At 35.1% G+C, this 19,153-nt stretch overlaps 1 protein-coding gene, 1 long non-coding RNA gene and 1 pseudogene across 3 annotated transcripts; 1 reads left to right on the plus strand and 2 right to left on the minus strand.

The window, feature by feature from the left end:
- Positions 1 to 2,634: 2,634 nt before the first annotated feature.
- On the minus strand, positions 2,635 to 6,547 carry LOC113281002 (annotated as a pseudogene).
- Positions 6,548 to 12,675: 6,128 nt separating this feature from the next.
- LOC113281003 lies at positions 12,676 to 15,280 on the plus strand. Of its 2 annotated transcripts, none has more exons than XR_003325874.1 (3): positions 12,676 to 13,262; positions 13,377 to 13,933; positions 14,771 to 15,280. It is a non-coding gene; the product is annotated as an uncharacterized LOC113281003 (long non-coding RNA). The 2 variants fall into 2 exon arrangements; XR_003325875.1 differs by having other exon boundaries at positions 14,805 to 15,280.
- A 1,910-nt stretch (positions 15,281 to 17,190) lies between these two features.
- On the minus strand, positions 17,191 to 19,085 carry LOC113281001 (11-beta-hydroxysteroid dehydrogenase 1B-like). Its single transcript, XM_026529632.1, has 6 exons — positions 18,603 to 19,085; positions 18,321 to 18,513; positions 18,125 to 18,210; positions 17,904 to 18,035; positions 17,645 to 17,809; positions 17,191 to 17,553 (listed from the first exon to the last, which is right to left on the minus strand). Exons 1-6 carry the CDS (start codon positions 18,795 to 18,797, stop codon positions 17,344 to 17,346), a joined length of 981 nt encoding a protein of 326 aa, XP_026385417.1. The 5' UTR covers positions 18,798 to 19,085; the 3' UTR covers positions 17,191 to 17,343.
- Positions 19,086 to 19,153: the final 68 nt, after the last annotated feature.

Raw genomic sequence — 19,153 nt, forward strand, 5'->3', positions numbered from 1 at the left:
AATCAATCCTCAACTACAATTTCAAGCTATTCGTCAACTTCAAACTCTAATTCAGGCTAAACCCATCCCTAACCATCATTCTATGACATCAATTCCATCTTCGAATTCTTCTTTGAACTTCTTATGAAACCCTAGTTCTTAATTTATGGAAGAACGGAAACCTTAACTCTTTGATTCTTCAATTCATCTTCAGAACATCTTCATATCACCAAATTAATAAACACCACTTCCTTCAAAAACTACCAGAAACTCACAAACAACATTAATTCTACTCGAACTCTAAATTCAGAAAACCCAATTTCTCTGTGGACTTCAATTTCTTAAAGATACCAATATTTAAACTGCATGCAATCATCTCTACCCTAAACGAAAGCAAACCCGTCAAATCCTTAATCAAATTAAATTCATCTCAATCAAAATCCAAAACCGATTATGAAACCCTAATTCATCTTACCGATTATCTTCTTCCAGAACTCGGATTAACACCTAGAGACGACACCTACTTCTTCAATTCATCACGTTATCAAGTAGTCTATGAATCACTCTTCCACTTAACTCAATCCTCTGATTGAATTCGACACAGAGAAAAAGAAGAAGAAAAATAGAAGGAAAGAAATGAGAAGAATAAGAAGAATGAAGAAGAATGAAAAGAAGAAAAAGAAGAAATTAGAAAGACGATGAGGTCTATTCTGTCCGCAAACTTCCCATATTATCCTAAATATTTTACTAAATTCCCTAATTGTCCTACGGTGCGGGTAATCCGCGGTTATCAAATCCCAACCGCAACCGTAACCGCACCGCGTGCGGATTTGAGAATGCACCCGTGTCCGGTCCATAACTCTTGCGGATTGGTTTTCACCCGCAATTTTGCGGACGGATACGGATGAAATCCGCGGTTACGGTTTTTCTGCTCACCCCTACCACTGAGCTACTGAGGAACAACGGGAAATTCGAGCTCATAGAGTTCAATTCCCATTCTCAACCCATGACCAATATGAGCCCGAAGCTTCCTTCGTAACTCCCGGAACTTCTTCGTAGTGGCTTCGTTCCATGCCTCATTTCATAGGGAACCTCAAAGTGTCTCTATTTCATTATATTCCATCCATATCCCAATTCCATCCATATCTCAATTCCATTCATTTAATATCCCTTTGGTGTCATTGACATAAGAGATGTCGTTTCTACTCTATCTGTTTCTATTTCTATATATGGAAAGTTAAGAAATCATCATATAATAATCGAGAAATTGCAATAGAAAAGAAAAAAGGGGGATTTGTGATGATTTTGAAATCTTTTCTACTAGGTAATCTATTATCCTTATGCATGAAGATAATAAATTCGGTCGTTGTGGTCGGACTCTATTATGGATTTCTGACCACATTCTCCATAGGGCCCTCTTATCTCTTCCTTCTCCGAGCTCGGGTTATGGAAGAAGGAACCGAGAAGGAGGTATCAGCAACTACGGGTTTTATTACGGGACAGCTCATGATGTTCATATCGATCTATTATGCGCCTCTCCATCTAGCATTGGGTAGACCTCATACAATAACTGTCCTAGTTCTACCGTATCTTTTGTTTCATTTCTTCTAGAACAACCACAAAAACTTTTTTGATTATGGATCTACTACCAAAAACTCAATGCGTAATCTCAGCATTCAATGTGTATTCCTGAATAATCTCATTTTTCAATTATTCAACCGTTTCATTTTACCGAGTTCAACATTAGCCAGATTAGTCAACATTTATATGTTTCGATGCAACAACAAGATGTTATTTGTAACAAGTAGTTTTGTTGGTTGGTTAATTGGTCACATTTTATTCATGAAATGGGTTGGATTGGTATTATTCTGGATACGGAAAAATAATTCTATTAGATCGAATAAGTACCTTGTGTCAGAATTGAGAAATTCTATGGCTCGAATCTTTAGTATTCTCTTATTTATCACCTGTGTCTACTATTTAGGCAGAATGCCGTCGCCTATTGTTACTAAGAAACTAAAAGAAGAAACTGCTGAAACGGAAGAAAGGGGGGAAAGTGAGGGAGAAACAGATGTAGAAATCGAAACAATTTCCGAAACAATTTCCGAAACAGATGTAGAACCAAGATGAAATCACATCAGAGAGAGAGAGACAGCTAGGGGTCTAGTAGGATGGGGAGCAAGACAAGAGACATACAGAGAAATTATCTTGATTAAAATAACAAAGGGAGTTGCAATAGATGCAGAGAAGGTGAAATCTGCTAAATAGAATACACGGGCACACAGGTTCTGATACTTCAGATAAATACTACACTAGTACTGTGCTATGTAGTTTGCAAAACTGTGTAGTTTAAGCTGGACAATTGCCAAGATAAGCCTGAACTATGGAAAGAATGTTGCAGAATCAGAACAAATGAGATCACTGAGTCCTGAAAACATGAGCTATTCGAAGAGGCTAAATAGCACAACACTAATATGTCCTGCAAGTTCATACAGGGATAGATTTTTTTAACTGTTAAATGGTGAAACACCATTAGCTCCAGTTATATACAAGCACTTGGCTTATGAATTCTCATTTAGGGATGATAGAAGAAAAAACCACATATGATCGACAAGACGGACATGTAAATACTGAGAGACCAATCTGTTGATATTCTAGTCGTCAAGGTGGTCGAGACCTTATCCTCTTAAATAACTTATAACAGATAGAATAATGAATCAGATTCAGCTAACTGTTTTCGGTAAATAAATAACATGTTTCAGCATTCAATTAGCAACTAACCCTTAAGATTCACCGAAACACCACTCTCTATGTGTTTCACCAGATTATCCAGCTCTCCTTCCCTTGCAGATGTATGTATAGCTTCCATCTTACTGAAACAAGAAAAGCAGATGATCAAGAAGATAGTCAATATCATTTCAAAATTCAAACTTCAACGACTTACAAGAAAATGAAACAGAAAAAGCAACACTTCATAGCTATTCTATATATGAAACGAACGGCAATTAAAATTGTTCCAAAGTTTCCTATTCTGATCTAGTTTCATAATTATAATTGAGGTAGTTAAAGACCTAAAGAAACATTCACAATCTAAGTACCCATACATATTTTAAGAAGTTATTTGGACACGAAACAAGACCCAACAATCATTAAGCACATTATTCAGTCACAGATTTAAACATTCCAAACAAACAAAAATAACCTCATAAACATCTAATCCTTAAAAGACCTTACAATTCATTATCGGACTCTTCCTCATATGCAAACGAGCTGAAAACAGGTCCCATAGGCCCCTTCGAATCATTTCCCTCCTTATCCCCACCATGCTTCTTCTGGTCATCCCCATGTTCAAATTTCAGAAAATCAAAATCCAGAACTATCCAGACATACAAACACAACACAATCAAAGCAAAGCAAAATTCCCATCAACAGAACGAATAATACAGTTACCACAGAAGAACCAGATATCCAAGCAGGATAAATCTCGCTAACAATCGTAATGTACTTCTCCATCGCATCTTCCGGTGGCATTGCACCAAGTTTCTGCCAAGCATTCCTGCACAGAACAAAACAACCAATTACACCACATCTTCAACTTAATCAAATCAATTCAATTCAAAAAAACCTAAAAGCAATCAGACACTTACCATTTAGCTCTAGCAGTCATTTTGATAGCAGAAGGTTGAGGAGATGTACAAGGACCTTCAGTAGCAATCTTATACAAACCATACAATTCCAACTGAACATCATTTAATACTTTCTGTGACAACCTATCAGCAGCAGCTGTTGCTACAAATGCAGTAGCAGCACTAAATATCTCATCTAATTCAGTACTTTCAACTCCTTCCCAATCGTCATCATCATCTTCATCACTCTCACTTACAACCCTAGTAGTAGCAGCAGATTTCTGCTTCTCATCAGATTCAACAATCTGAGTAATGATGTTGATTCCTGATTAGGTTTTGTATTATCATCTTCATCTTCTTCTTCTTGTTCGCGAGTTACTTTAAAATTTGCATCTTTGATTGAGATTACCATTGAAATTAATTTGGTGACGAGGAATGAGAAGATTAAACCGATTATGATTGATTGGGTAATCTCTTGCCAATCTCCTCCCATGATGTTGATCATCATCATCGTTTTGATTTTGGAAATTTCAGATTGAATTTTGTTTGAGTGAAATTGATTATGTCGATTTCATATTTGAAAGACGAAGTGGAAGTGACGGAGATACTAGGACACCGCTGCGAGAGGGCCGACCGAAGAAAAACGAAACACGGCTGCAATGGGAGAGTGAAAGAAAATTTGTGATCCCCGAAGACAGATGCAACCAATTTGCTTTTCTTTTCCTGCAAAAAGTTTGTAGAAAAAACATCTGAACATCAACACATTTCAAATTGAGATGGCGTAATAAATCACTCAAACTATACCGTACAGATTTACTACATTCAACCAGTGTACACACCAGATGAAATGTATAGTGGCAAGAACTTTCAGCCACTCCAGAGGTGTTCAAGGAGAGTAGTAATTAGTGAAAATTCCCTACACACTGAATGGTTTAAGAGAGTGAAAAATGAAACACCCTTGGACCCTTTAGGTTACACTAAAGTGAAAAATTACCCTTGGTATACGTCTGTAAGAAATAAATTGTGTCAAAAGTGAGTTCAAAGAGTTTGGTGTACATGTCTGCATGGTGCGATGCAGACTCATACAAAGTCGATCTCCACATTTTCGAGACACAGACACAGAAAAAAAAAGAGACGCAATTAAACTGAAAAGTAAAATGTAAAAATGCAACTTACTCGCTTCAACAAGAGGACTCTATCTTGAAGTCCATCCATAGCTCTATCATTTTCCTGCTCCTCAATTTCACGGAAGTATGATGGAGCAGCCCTGATTCCTCCCTCTTCTATTCCGTCAAAGAGATCTGATCTATTGCTCCTATAGTCCCCACATTGAAACCATAAGTTCACACATATAATCATGTAAGAACAAAAAACAAAAAAACAAAGGAAAAAAAAAGTGTGTGAAAGCAGAAAAAGTCCTATGATGAAGAGGTTACCCAGGCAAAAAGTGGTTGGTATGTTGACTACGTTCAAGTTATAGTTACAGGTCCCAATGCTTCTTGTGCTCAGGATGAATCACCTCATGCACTCACTGTTACAAAGACCGTGTGTGCCAACTGAGCAAAAAAGATGAATGTGTGTCCAAATGTAACTTCTTTGGCGTCTATGTAATCTTCAGTCAACGTCTATGTAGTCTGATAAATAAGATTAGTCTCATATGAGGGAATCAGGAGACGTTAACAGAAGGAAACTGGAAAAATATCGCTATAGCTACTGATCCATGGTAATATTATTAGTGCAATTCTCTATTTTCCTGCAGTATACATAAATTCCTACCAGGACAAAACCATCTTGTTTAAATAATCACGGCAAGAAAACTTAGAAAACTTATATGCACACTGAAAACGCAACAATAACGGAAGTCACATGTGTATCCATGGTAAACAAAGTCAAAAGCTATTACACGTTTAACAACCATGTTGGTAAATGTGAGTTTGGAAGAATGGAAAAACTCACATTTTCCACGGTAAATGTTGGTAAAAGCTTTTCCACAGTTGAATCACCAGTTGCATATTTTCCATCTCCGTGGATGTAAAAACTCACATTTTCCACGGTGTGTCATAATTTTGGAAGAATGGAAAATATGCAACTGGTGACAGGGCATATCAGCTATTGGACACCCATGTTGGTTTTCAGGGGGCTGTTTCGTAAATTGGATGATTGCGATTTGAGTGCTCCAAATTAACCACGAAATAGTATCCGTTGCTGAAGGTACTGAGGTGGTTTTAGAGCTACGCCATAGTTTAGTCAAGGATGGGAGTTTAAAGAGTTAGTAGGTAGGGTAATTCTTATTGTAGTAACTTGCTTCACAATCAGGATTAAAATCTAAGAAGTTGTATAACTTTAGATTTTAGTAACTCAAATTTCAACTGAGGGACATTTAGGAAAACCTTAAACTAGACGACATAAACAGCTGATAATTATGTTACTGCGATGATAAAAAATTGAAACGAAAAAGTAAGAGGATAGTCTCAGTTTATAGGTTTTCAGTATCATCAGAATATTCATAGTATCTAATAACCAATATAAAGTAAATAGTGTAGCATTTCCTTACCAATTGTATGAGGAACCAATTAGGATGTGGTGCAGAATAATGTAAAGTCAGGTTAAAGTGTAACCGAAATTGGGGTTGGGTATAAGGATTCAATCGAAACCATGAAGAACTGATTTGATTTTGATAAAAAAAAATAGGTTAGAGTGTAACCGGGATTGGGGATGGGTTTAAAGATTTAATTGAAATCCTAAAGAACTGGTTTGATTCGGGGACAACTTGAAGTGGGTTTAGGTTTAAAGATTCAGTTAAAAACTTGAAGAACTGATTTGATCATGGAGTCGAGTTTTCTGCGAGGTTTGATTTGGGGGCGAACGAGAAAGGGGTTGGAGTTTTCTGTGTGATTTGGGGAGGACGAATGCGCGAGAAAAAGGACGGAGGGGTTACTTAGTAATTGCAGTGGAAACGGGAGAAACTCTGTGATATATTATTATTATTATTATATACTCCCTTCAAAGTTCAAACTGGTTTTCAGATAAATATACGTGCAAATTCTTTTTACAACCCCATGCATACCAGAATTCCTAAACATAATAATTAATTATTTTGTAAATTTGGTGATTCTGCTGCAATAATACTAGTTCCTAGCAGTTGTAGGTTCGTGAGAGTTCATCCGAGCAAGAACAGATTGTACAAGCTCAGGGATAAACACATTGAGCAAATGCAAAGCTCCGTAGTAAGCTGGTTCGGTTATCGATCTATCTCCTCTGCATGCTCCATTCACAGTCGTCTTTGCACATATTTCTGCACTAATAACAGGCATGACGCCTAACAAGAATCTCTCGATCATACCCTGTATGAAATGCGAAACAATAGTCATCAGTAATAATTATAAGTAAGCAGTTGTAGTCAATTTATTATTACTGCGTACATCTGAGAGTTCTTTATGTTGGGATTATAAGTTTTAAAAACATTATTAATTTCCAATAAATTAGTGTCTCATTTAAATGGTTTTAAAGAATAAATTAATTTCGTTTTTAATGTCAAAAATCGTTTTTTGTTGAATTGGTTAATGATGCTAATTACCAACTTATTAATGCATTTCATTTAATCTTATTTAATTCTTTGACTATTATAAATCAGATTTTGATGAAAAGAATTGACTGAGTAGTTGAAACATTGTTAGTGAGAGAGTTTTTTTTCTTTTATGTTTTGGTGTTAAAAAGAACTTGCAGAGTTGTTGAAATCCTTTTTGTTGTGAGAGAGTTTTTCTTTTATGACTTGGGTTTACAAAAGAAAAGATTTTTGGAGAAAGAAAAATAAGTGTGTGAACATCTCTTATTTTTCTAAATGAGTTTCTGAGCAAGAATGAAATGTAAAAGTTTCACATCCTCTCACCGTACAAGAGCGATTGTGTAAGAGATTAATCTCGGCTGTTTTATCCTGGGGACGACGCGCCATTGAAGAACTGCTTGCACAATATTGGGCAGAGCCGCGAAACGTCTTAAAGATAGCGACCTAGTCCGCGACTCAGCCATAACGTTGTTTGTTTCGTGTTTGATTTTATTTGTTGTGCAGGCATAATTCGGCAATTGTTCCAACAATTTTAAGACCTTTTATTCTGCCATGGAAATTAAAAAGAAAACAATTGCTTAAACGCGATAAGTATCATTGTTTTATTTTATTTTATAGAATTATAATCGATGTAATTTTTCTTTGACGATTGTAAATGATGACTGATATTTTAGGTAACCTGATGCCGAGAGTTAATTTTATGTTATGGACTAGGATTGTAAAATGGTTGATATATATTCATGAATTTTTAGCATAGAAAAATATTGTTGAACATACACGAACATTTTTGACATGTTATAGAGTTTTATGTGCATGTCTTTAATGAAAATGGATCGAGTCTTGAAATTTTGACCGAGTACACTAGACATCACTGGGATAATACCTGTAAAATTTCAGAATTTTTGGAGTCCGAAGAGTATTTTTAAAGTATTTTAGAAAACTTCACAACGTATCTGAAAATTTCTGACGAGCAGAAATTTAGTCCTTGTTGAATTCGCTTTTATGATCTTTGTGTTGATATTTTGTATTTGTGTATAATATGAAACCTGTATATAAGGAACTTATCTTCAAAACCTATTTTGACATTTTCCATTTGGATTTTTAGTTTGAGAGACGTGGTGATTTCAAAATCGTTGTGTATGTTTTTCCAAAATATAAGACGTATATGGCACTTGAGATTAGAGATTAGAGATGTAAGAAATTACTTCAAAAATCATGTTTTGATTCTATTATTTCGTACTCTTGTTTTGGTAATGAAAAGGAAGATTATTGTTAGCAATCAAACTAGTGCACCACATATGTTTGATAAAATGCTTGATAGAGAGTTATAAATATATGATGTTATAACTATATAATTTTGAATCTTTATTTGACACTCAAGAGAAACAAAGAGTACTATATTTTGATTGATTTTTAAGTAATTATGTAAGTGCATACGTTACTTATTTTTGGTTCCAAATGCTCACATGTAAATGATTGTGACAGGTGAAAATTCATTTACTTGAGAAAAATTTTATTTTCGAATGAAATAAAATTGAAGGAGATTAATCGATGTGTGGAGCAATGGGGTTGCTGATTTCTTTGTTGATGTGCAAAGAATGGACAATGGTTTATAACTAATTGAGCTTTAAAAGAAATGGAGGTATGTTTGATGAACTATTTGTAGTTATTGTAGTGATCAAATAATGGCATTATAAATCTTGGAATAAATACTAGGGAAATAAGATATTGAGAATTATTGTGTATGACAATAAACATGTGACTCATATAAGTTTGGAACTTATGAGGTGGAATTTTATACGAACCCAAAACCTAAATAATTAGAAACCTAGTCAAAACTAATGTGAATATCAACTCTCACCAAGAAATGAACATAATACTGATTATGAATTTATTTGCTATTCTTGCACGCAATATAAGGATATCAAATGTTATTAACAACGCTTTTCAAGCCAAGTTAATGTGAATTGTGGATACGGTGATAGGTTGGTATATATTGGTGTTTTACACTATTTTTGTTTTGATAGGTTATGGTTCAAAAGTTGAACCTAATCATTTTGAAAGAAAGTGGTGTTGAGATATACTCATATCACTAGGATTTACGGTATTGGTACGATCTCAAAGTTTACTTTGGGTAGAACAATTTTATTAAAAAATGTTCATACTTCCGAAATGAGAAAGAATTCTAGTTTCCGTCTATCTTGTTATTAACAAGATTCATATTATAAATTTGTTGAATTTGGTCATTGCACTGCTACAAATGATAAGTGATGGATAAAATGTTTGAATAGAATATTACAATTTTATCATAACATAAATTGAATTTTGAATATTTGAAATATGAGATTTTGTCATGCTTTTAAGAAATGACTGAGTTAGTAACGAATGAGAGCATGTTATAGTTTCTTATAAACTTGGTGAATTTGTGAGTAACATGTATGTAATCTTACCTAACTCATAAAAGCATGTACACTTCTAAATCTTACGCAACTTGCAATGGTTTTGGATGAAATAAAATATTAGAGAATTTTATAAAGATGCTTAGAGTAACTTGTTTTGATATCAAATATGATCTATTGAGTAGTGAATTAGAAAATGTTATTATCATGAAAATTGGTTGAATTTTTATTCTCTATATTGTGTAAAACGTTTTGGGTCTAGATCATTGGTTCATTAGTTTTTCACATTTTTTGGAGTCTTTGGATATTGTTTTGAAATTCTTGTTTGAGTCAAAAAATAGTGGGGGTCCATACCCTATGATTTACCAACTTTGATTTAAATCAGAGGAACTAGAAAAATGAAGGTGACAAGTAATTCACTAAGAATGAACCTAGAAATGGATAACTATAGTGAGACTAAAAGTTAGTCATGAATATTTTGTTGCTGGAAAATAACTTCTTATAGAGAGTAACTTTGTTCTTCAAACTATTAAATTTTTGGCAAAAAGTTTTTATGAGCCTATTGTTTTTAGACAAGCAAACAGAAAATTGTTGACTCTTGCATTCATGTCGCTAAATAACTTACATGCTTATTTTGTTGATGTTGTTTCTACAATGTATGATTTGTTATAGTCATAAGTATAAATATATACTTCTGTGTAAGTTAAGGATGAGAATCTATGTAAACCAAGTATGGAAAACTGTGTAGTTTCAACAATAAAAGAAATTATATAAGTTAGATAAGTTATCATTCATATTCTGAAAAACAACTTTAAAACAATTTATAAAATAAAAATTGTTTACTTGATTCATTCGAATGATTTCAGAATTAATGAAAGTGAAATGCACAATACTATTTTTTTTGTATGCATTAGTGATTTTTTGAATTTTTATTCTAACTTATAGGATGAAGATGAAATTGAGAACATGCTTAGTTTGCTATTTGACATGAAAGACTTGAGTGAAGATGGAGTATATTTTTGAAATGAATTTTTTCTTTCTCTGGATCAATTTTCATTTCAATGAAAACAGAATTTTTAAAAGAGACAGAAATATATATAGTTTGACTGTAAACAAGTTTTCACTCATTTGGTTTAGTGCTAATGCTTTTGAGATTGTGTGTGATTGCACTAGAAATGAGTATGGTAGGTCAGTATGCTTCTTTGCTACGTGATTGACTATATATATATAAGTATTTTTTGTAGTGGCGGTGTAATATATTGCTTCCATAGTGGGGGTTTTATATTCAGATTTACCAATCCTAGTATGGAAAATTGGTAAAATATTGAGAAGGTTATGAGGTGTTTCAAACACATCATACGCCTAGAAATACACTATCTAAATGGTTACCGCAATCCTTTAAGGATGTTGCGAAGCTGATTGGACATCCTTTCAGTTGAATCCTTTAAGGGATGGAACGATTCGATCCTCTAATAGATAGAGGAACATACATATTAATCCAATGTGATAGTACCGCGGCTATTGCATGAATTGAGAACGTAACGACAACTACAAGAGTTGATTTTATGAGAATATTGATTATATAGTGTCTGAAAAGAGTTTTCATTATTCCTTTGACGAAAGGAATAATAAGAAGATGTGAATACATCTTAGGGATGAGGTTGATGCCCATTGATATTGAGTCATTTATGATGGATACCCAACCTAGAAATAGGTTCAAAGGGACTAGACGAAGTCATAGGTGATATGGAGATGCGAGAATCATGCTTTTGAAGAATTCATCCCACGACATGATATCCTGAAGGGAGTAGAGGTTGAGTTTAATTTTTAGATTTTAATTTTCAAACTCTTAATGATGTTTATATCTCTATTTAGAGTGGGGGTACTTTCAGGAGTACTCTTGATAAACTCACCTATGTGAATGTGAAAGTGTGGCTGCTTTCTATGAGAATATGGGCAGTTCTCTAGATCATTCATTAAACTGGGATACAAGCACAGGGCCGTAATGTGCTGGCTTTAGACTTTACACTAGTATAGTCATGTGTGTTAAGAAATCTTTTTATCTCCTAGAATTCAAGACTTACGTTCACTCTATGGTCAGATTTTAAGAGAGCCTATTGACACTATGTAAAGGTTCAAGTCGCAAGACACCTTTGCTTATGCAAAACTCTGTACATTCTTGCTCAATGTTTTGAAAAATATAATTGGGGGATTGTTGGGATTATATGTTTTAAAAAAATTATTAATTTCCAATAAATTAGTGTCTCATTTAAATGGTTTTATTGTGACATTTATTCTTCCTTTAAAGAATAAATTAATTTCGTTTTTAATGTCAAAAACCGTTTTTTGTTGAATTGGTTAATGATGCTAATTACCAACTTATTAATGCATTTCATTTAATCTTATTTAATTACTATTATAAATTAGATTTTGATGAAAATAATTGAGAGAGTAGAAACATTTTTAGTGAGAGAGTTTTTCTTTTATGTTTTGGTGTTAAAAAGAACTTGGAGAGTTGTTGAAATCCTTTTTTTTGTGAGAGAGTTTTTCTTTTATAACTTAGGTTTACAAAAGAAAATATTTTTAGAGAAAGAAAAATAAGTGTGTGAACATCTCTTATGTTTCTAAATGAGTTTCTGAGCAAGAATGAAGTGTAGAAGTTCCACATCCTTTCACCGTGCAAGAGCGATTGTGTAAGAGATTAATCTCGGCTTTTTTATCCTGGGGACGACGCGCCATTGAAGAACTGCTTGCACAATCTTGGGCATAGCCGCGAAACGTCTTAAAGATATCAACCTAGTCCGCGACTTAGCCATAACGTTGTTTGTTTCGTGTTTGATTTTATTTGTTGTGCAGGCATAATTCGACAATTGTTCCAACACTTTATCAACTTGCAGCGCCCCTTCCTTGCTTAAGCCCTTGCCTTGGAGGGTGTCATACTCACCGTGCGACATGGGAGCTCGTATGACTTAGCATTTTAAAGGAGGGGAGATTACACTTCGTTTACACTGAATCTTAACAGTACGTTAATTGACGCCGTTAGCGTGGACAGTACCTACATCAAAATGTAGACCTAGAGCTAATTGAGACACCAGTATATTGAAGATAGTTTTCTTCTTCTTCTTCTCTTTCTTCTGTTCTTCGTGTCTTTCTCCCTGCCGAATTCAATTCCAATGAATAGCTTTTTTTGTGAGTGATTCATGAAAATCTTCAGACCCAGATAAATCGAAGAAGAGGGTGATGAATCTGGAAGCTAATTGAGCTCTGAAAGAAGAAGAAATCAGAAGAAATAAAAATTAGGGTTTCTGCTAGAATTGAATAAGTTGTATATTTGGAAGAGGAGTTCGATTTAGAGATGGGTATTGTATGTTGAGAGTAAGGGAGGAGATTTAGCTACTGATTCTCAACTCACATGGAAGAATTAGTGAATTAGGGTTTTCACAGGAGAAGGAAGTGATGTTGTTAGTGCAAGTTAGGGTTTCGGATGATTATTAATTTGAAGTGGTTTTGCTGTTGAAGATTGTGTTCAGTCGATTAGGGTTTGGTGGTGCTGTAAATTCGATCATTGAGGTGATGGTGATGGATGGTGGTAATTTTGGTTGTTTTCGATAATCGGTGCAGGCAATTGGAGATTGAGATGAAGGTGATGCTGCTGTGAAGAGATTGATGTGATTTAGCGGTGAGAAAACTCAGGTAAATCCAATTTTACATTATTCACTGTCCAGGTGATTAAGTATTGGTTTTTGTCAACACTGCTTGATAAGTGAAACTAGCTAATCATCACCATGGTATAAATCTTCACTGCAGATGGATATAATGAATGGTGCATTACAAAACTACATCGGATCAAGTTTTACCAAGCTTGAAAAGGTCAGCTATTTCTGGATAAGATGTACTAACTTCTATCCACAAGTACATATATATACTTTGTGTTGAAGAGCAAGTAATCGGTCATGCTGAAATTTTCAGAAATGAATAGCAGTAGTGCAGTCCCAACTAATTTTTTTACTGAAGCATGTCCTCTACTACTTGCAAAATGATTTTATGGCATAAAGATGGAGACTGTTGTTGTCCAAGACGACATCAATCTTGGTGAAGCTAGAGTGTCATACCAAGTCTCTTTATGTAAACATCAAGTTCATGGTTCTAATGCAATACAAGTTTACAATGGAACAATTTCAGAATAATCAGATACCATGCTTAAGTAAACAAATAACTAGGTTTGCTAGGTAAATTTGGCTCTCCCTTTTGCTCCAGAAGCCATTCTATGTGCAGTTAAGATCTATGTACAAATTAGAATTGACTAAAGAAGAACATCTGTTGTCGATGGACATATTGAAAAAGAATCAATACTGGTGACCAGGGTATGTAGCTTATTTAATAATCTTTCTTTAAATCATCTTTTCAATTCAATTTCGTGTGTTTTCTTTGCGCTCACCCTGTTTTATTTGGTATGTATTCTGTAAAGATTTAGCCAAAACTTCACAAAATCCAGAAATTTACAAGTCCTCATATTATGATGTGTTAATAAATTTTTCCTTCGAACGAACAACTCATGCAAGCATTCTCAATAGGAACTTACTTAGACGCTACCTGTACTGCTCCAACGACAACCCAACCTCATATCCAATTCTTTAATCTTCGGCACCATTCATGTCTTGCCTAGACGGTTATACCTAGAGTACAATTCGACGGACAATGTAAGATTAATCCCAACCTATTGCATCTGTGGCTTGGATGAAGAGACCATTTAAAAATTCGAAAGTTAGAACATGTCCAAGTCTAATTTCTATTCAAGCTGGAATTTGGGACTCCGTACTATTTCAAACTTGATTTTAGGTAGACAATTAAACATCTGTAAGAAAGGCCATTTTATTTCCAAACAATGCCAATTGTAACCTGCAAGACTGCATTAAGAATTGAACAAGATATTAAGCATTTCATACATGCAGGATCATGTAACTTTGGGTATTGTCTTTGCTCTGCATATTTTATTTGCTTCAAATTCTGTATTTTGACTGGATTTATTTTTGCTAGATATTAGCTTAGTTATTCATAAATTTCTGATTTAGTCAAGTTTTTCCACGTATTTATAAATTATTTTAGTCAAGTTTTTCCAAGTATTTATAAATTATGAAGTGTGGGTGGTGGATTTGGTCTTAATATTGATCTTATTAGTTCAGATTTTTTGCTTATTGCAGAAATATTAACGGATATTGTTATCATGTGGCTCAGAGTTTCGTGTTAACTGCTGGTGCAACCCCTGCAGTTGAGATTTTTAGTATCTTCCTCATTGATATTGGAAATGCATTCCTCCTTAATCATGAAGAATATGGAACTGGAGTGAAGCTAGCACCTATTTTATATCATAGAACCAGCAACTTCAGTGTAAGTATTAGTGCTATCGAGCATACAAACCAGGCAAAAAAGCAAAGACTAAAGGAATCACCCAGCAGTTTACTGGAACCAATAAAAAAAGATGTAGGCGAATGTATTCAAAGTTTGTCTTTGGACATCACCGGAGTAGGAGACGGGGTACAGGGGCGAAGCCGATCCACACCAAAACAGAAATTCTTAAGGGTCGGGGCGAGGCAGAGCCGAGCCGAGCCATACCAAATCAAAAAAAAAAATTCTAAGCATGCAAAATTAAATTCTCATTCAACCCTCTGCATTACATGGGATACATATTAGTTTGTTAAAAGAAAAAGAATGTTTAAGAAAAAGAAGGTTTAATGGATTGCGATGGGGTGGGCCGAAGCCACACCATACCAAATCAAAAATAGTGACTAAACACGATGTGTAGCACGAAGCCGAGCCATGCCAAATAAAATATCCTAAAGATGTATCGGGATGGGCGAATCGAAATCGAGCAACACCAAATCAAAACATAAACATGCATAGACGGGGCAAGGCGGATCCGCCCGATGCGTAGCACGGGCACAAAATCTAGTTACATAAAATCCTGCAAGTATGGGAAGAATTAGCTGCAGAGAGTAGATTTTGGACTAGATAGCAGCCATCATAGCCTTAATGTTACAGGGCACTCTGATAATAATGGCTACCTAATTTTGGTATATATGTAGTTGGCCAATTACTACATGCATTCCTTCACTGGCCTGTCGAGCCGATAAAACCAAATTATTGTCCCATCAGGCTTTGGAAAGAACAACAGAAAAGCAAAGTTTTGTAGTTGATATTCTAATGTGCAAGTGGCTTGCCGGTCCTTGAAATTACTACAAGATGTCAGCATTATATGGGTAGATGAGAATGTCAGGTCAGTCAGACCTGGAATTACTTCTTCAACAACTTTGGCATGCATTGTTACTTGCCAGAGTCAGTCAATTTGGAACGGATTGCTAGGAAAGTGAAGTCCAGGCGAAAGAAGATATGTGCCCGACTTCCTTGTGCAGTCTGGTTGAACATTTGGCGAGAAAAACAAGAACATAAATTTCTACCAGATAGTTGTGGCTATCAAATGCACAATTTTGAAGTTCGTCCTTGCACATGAATTTATTTGCTTTAATTTGTCTGCTCTTATTTGTGATTCGGATGCATTTATATGAACTTGAAATAACTCGATATCGCCCTAATACATGTGAGGAAATTAAATTGTGCAATACTACCAAAAATAAATAAACAATAGCACATGATGGGAAACAAAAATGAAATGTTTCTGTATGGTCCAGGAACATGTTCAAGTCTTCCAAAATATCCATTAGTCCTGCCCAATAATATATCCGTTCAAATTCAAGCGATGTACATCATCATCAAAAGACTATCACACTACACCAAAAAATACTCCCTCCGTTGCTAAAAAAGAGAGGCCAGATTAAAAAATAATGAAAATATTTCTTTTTTAGAAACGGAGGTAAAAATTCAAATCTCTGCCTCGTAGAGGCTCGTACCATCGGAAGCCCAATACAGATACTAATGGAGACTAATTGAGCTTTTTTGGAGGATCAATTTTATATTAATCTTTTTGTCAGATGGTAAAGCTAGTCCCGCTGAAGATGCCCAAGCAATTATAAGCTTTCACGCCTCAAGATTTGAAGCCAAACAATTTTGAAGGAGTACCTATCTTTCAAAGTTCTGCAATTTCTTTCTCTCCATAGGGCACATGTTTTTAGCAGCCTTAAAAGTTTGTTTGGATACGTGTCCAAAAGTCAGTTTTTCATATTTGTAAGTCAGAAATTAGCTTAAATATTCAATAGCCTAACGATTTATAGAAAAAAAAGAATAACAAACAAAATAGTTTTGCTTCTAACTTTTACTTTTTGTGTTCAAACATGCTTATATCTGAATGGCCAACGAGATATTTTCCCATTATGCGAGAGTCCTCTTGAGTTCCAAGTCCCAACACCAAGCTAACTCAGTATCGTTTTTAATATTTACATACACCATGCAGCTGATTATATCATGACAAGCTTGATAATCTACTAGTTTTGGTTAGAGGAACATATCTTTTTTAAGTGGTTTTAAATCATCTTCAATGCTTCAGTCACTGTACACAATTTTTGTCTTCATTTATTCATTAAATCTAGTTGTGGAAACCATATAAAAGACATTGAAGATTGTACTGGATTCACGAGCCATATTTAAACCACCAACCACGTAAAACAAACAACAACCAAGTTGATGTCGAAAGACTATTACAAGTACAACCAAACTAATAAATGCTGATAACAACCAAAGAATATATGTTGAGGATAATATCATGACAAGCTAAAATCCCAACCAACTTTGTTTGGCTGTTGTGATATTCTTGGCAAGACAATTATGTTGATCCAGATGTGCGCTTATACGGCTTGATAGCATTTAGCCACCAGAAAAACCAATGTGTGATCTCCGGGCAAAGAACGTTCCAGAAATGTGCAATCTTAAAGCAGTATGGCTCCGCTATGGTTCTATCTCCTCTGCATACTCCCTTAACGATCGACTTTGCGCATAATTCCGCGCTAATCACCGGGAAGTTTCCAATGAAAAGCTGTAGGAATTAAACCCACAAAATAAAAACATTTTAAAAATTCTGAATGTATTAGTAGTAATTAATCGTGTGTAGTGTAAGCGATACGTACAGTCATGCTTTCTTCATCAACTTCCATTACACCTTCCTTACCCAAATGGTTGCCTTTGGTCATCTCCGTTTTTATGACCCCAGGAAATGCTATCGATACGGAGACATCAGGATCCAGTTCAGCTCTGAGGGATTCAAAGAAGATTGTCACAGCAGCTTTACTGGCCTGCAAATGTTTAAAACATACGAATATATAAAATTACTAAGATATTCATTTAACTAGCTAACTGATTAGTTGATCGGATATGACTATATCGTACAGCGTAGAAACTAAGTCTTGGTCCCATCACCCATACGATGGGTGATGCAATGACGACGATCCTGCCTTTGCTCTTTCTGAGATGAGGAATTGCAGCATATGTAGCATAAACTGCACCCCAGAAGTTAACATCCTGTAAATTATGAAACCATTCTGCAACGAGTTACGGATCAAGAATATGTTATGCATAGTCATGCATGAAATGATGTTTAGCGCTATTACCATCACTGGTGCAACATTACGGATATTAGAGACTCCTTCGAATGGACATAGGCTAATGATTCCAGCATTATTCACAAGATGATCCACTGCAATGCATTAAGTTTACATGTTATATCTTCGAAGCAGAGAACAAAGTACTCAGTCAAATACTCATGGGAACTAGCTAAAATGAAAGTGTATGTAGTTGCATATTTACATCGTCCGAAGTGATTCACTGCTTCATCGATGAAATGTTTACAGTCTTCGACTTTAGTAATGTCTGCACAGACGACCAAAACATCTGGACATCCAAGTTCAAGCGCCCTCTCCTTGACTTCTTCAAGTAATTTCATTCTTCTCGCAACAAGGACTAAACAAGCTCCCCTTCTTGCATAATCATAGACAAGTTGCTAGAAAATGTAATGCAGAAAACCAAGTAAACAAGTGATACATAACATAGATCTGAAAAGAAATGTATGTATTAAGTAAAGCAACTTACCTCGCCTATACCAGATGAGGCACCGGTAATTAGAACAACCTTCCCGGTCATATCTTCCAGGATGAAAGGTCTAACTAGGTTACAGTACAGAAACTTGACTAAGAGATAGGGAGGGAAGGTGATACAAAGAAGGATGAAAAGTATAGCAGGGAAAACAACGTTCATAAACTTGTGAATGAGCACATCCATTGTCATCCCAAGCAAACAAAAACCTAGAACTTGATTACTATATGTAGGAAAAGATTTCAGCTAAAGAAATGATAAGAAGTGGGTTGGAAGGTGTATAGAGATATAACCTGAAACCAGTGGGTCTCTACTACCATATATATAACAATTTCGGATGTTTCCAGAACTTACTATAGCCAGGGTTGGGACCTTATAATTAAAATCCCAAGTTTCAACTTTTCCACAGAGAAGAAAGTAATAGTAAAAATGAGCCATGTTTCACAAAATGACCATGAGCCAAATCACATGAACTAAGCTAGTCAGTCTGCTGTAAAACCAAACCGGATGCAGCATAGAGCAAAGATGGTTGCTGCAACTTGCTGGTG

This window comes from Papaver somniferum, chromosome 5 (genome assembly GCF_003573695.1).
Source record: "Papaver somniferum cultivar HN1 chromosome 5, ASM357369v1, whole genome shotgun sequence".
Taxonomy (NCBI): domain Eukaryota; kingdom Viridiplantae; phylum Streptophyta; class Magnoliopsida; order Ranunculales; family Papaveraceae; genus Papaver; species Papaver somniferum.

Bases quoted from the DNA above. Each gene is read 5' to 3' on its own strand.
- LOC113281001 (XM_026529632.1), bottom strand. From the start codon at position 18,797: ATGACAATGGATGTGCTCATTCACAAGTTTATGAACGTTGTTTTCCCT. The intron at 18,514-18,602 runs GTAAGTTGCTTT...TACATTTTCTAG, and splicing joins CCTCATCTGGTATAGGCGAG to CAACTTGTCTATGATTATGC. The intron at 17,554-17,644 runs GTACGTATCGCT...TAATTCCTACAG, and splicing joins TTGATGAAGAAAGCATGACT to CTTTTCATTGGAAACTTCCC.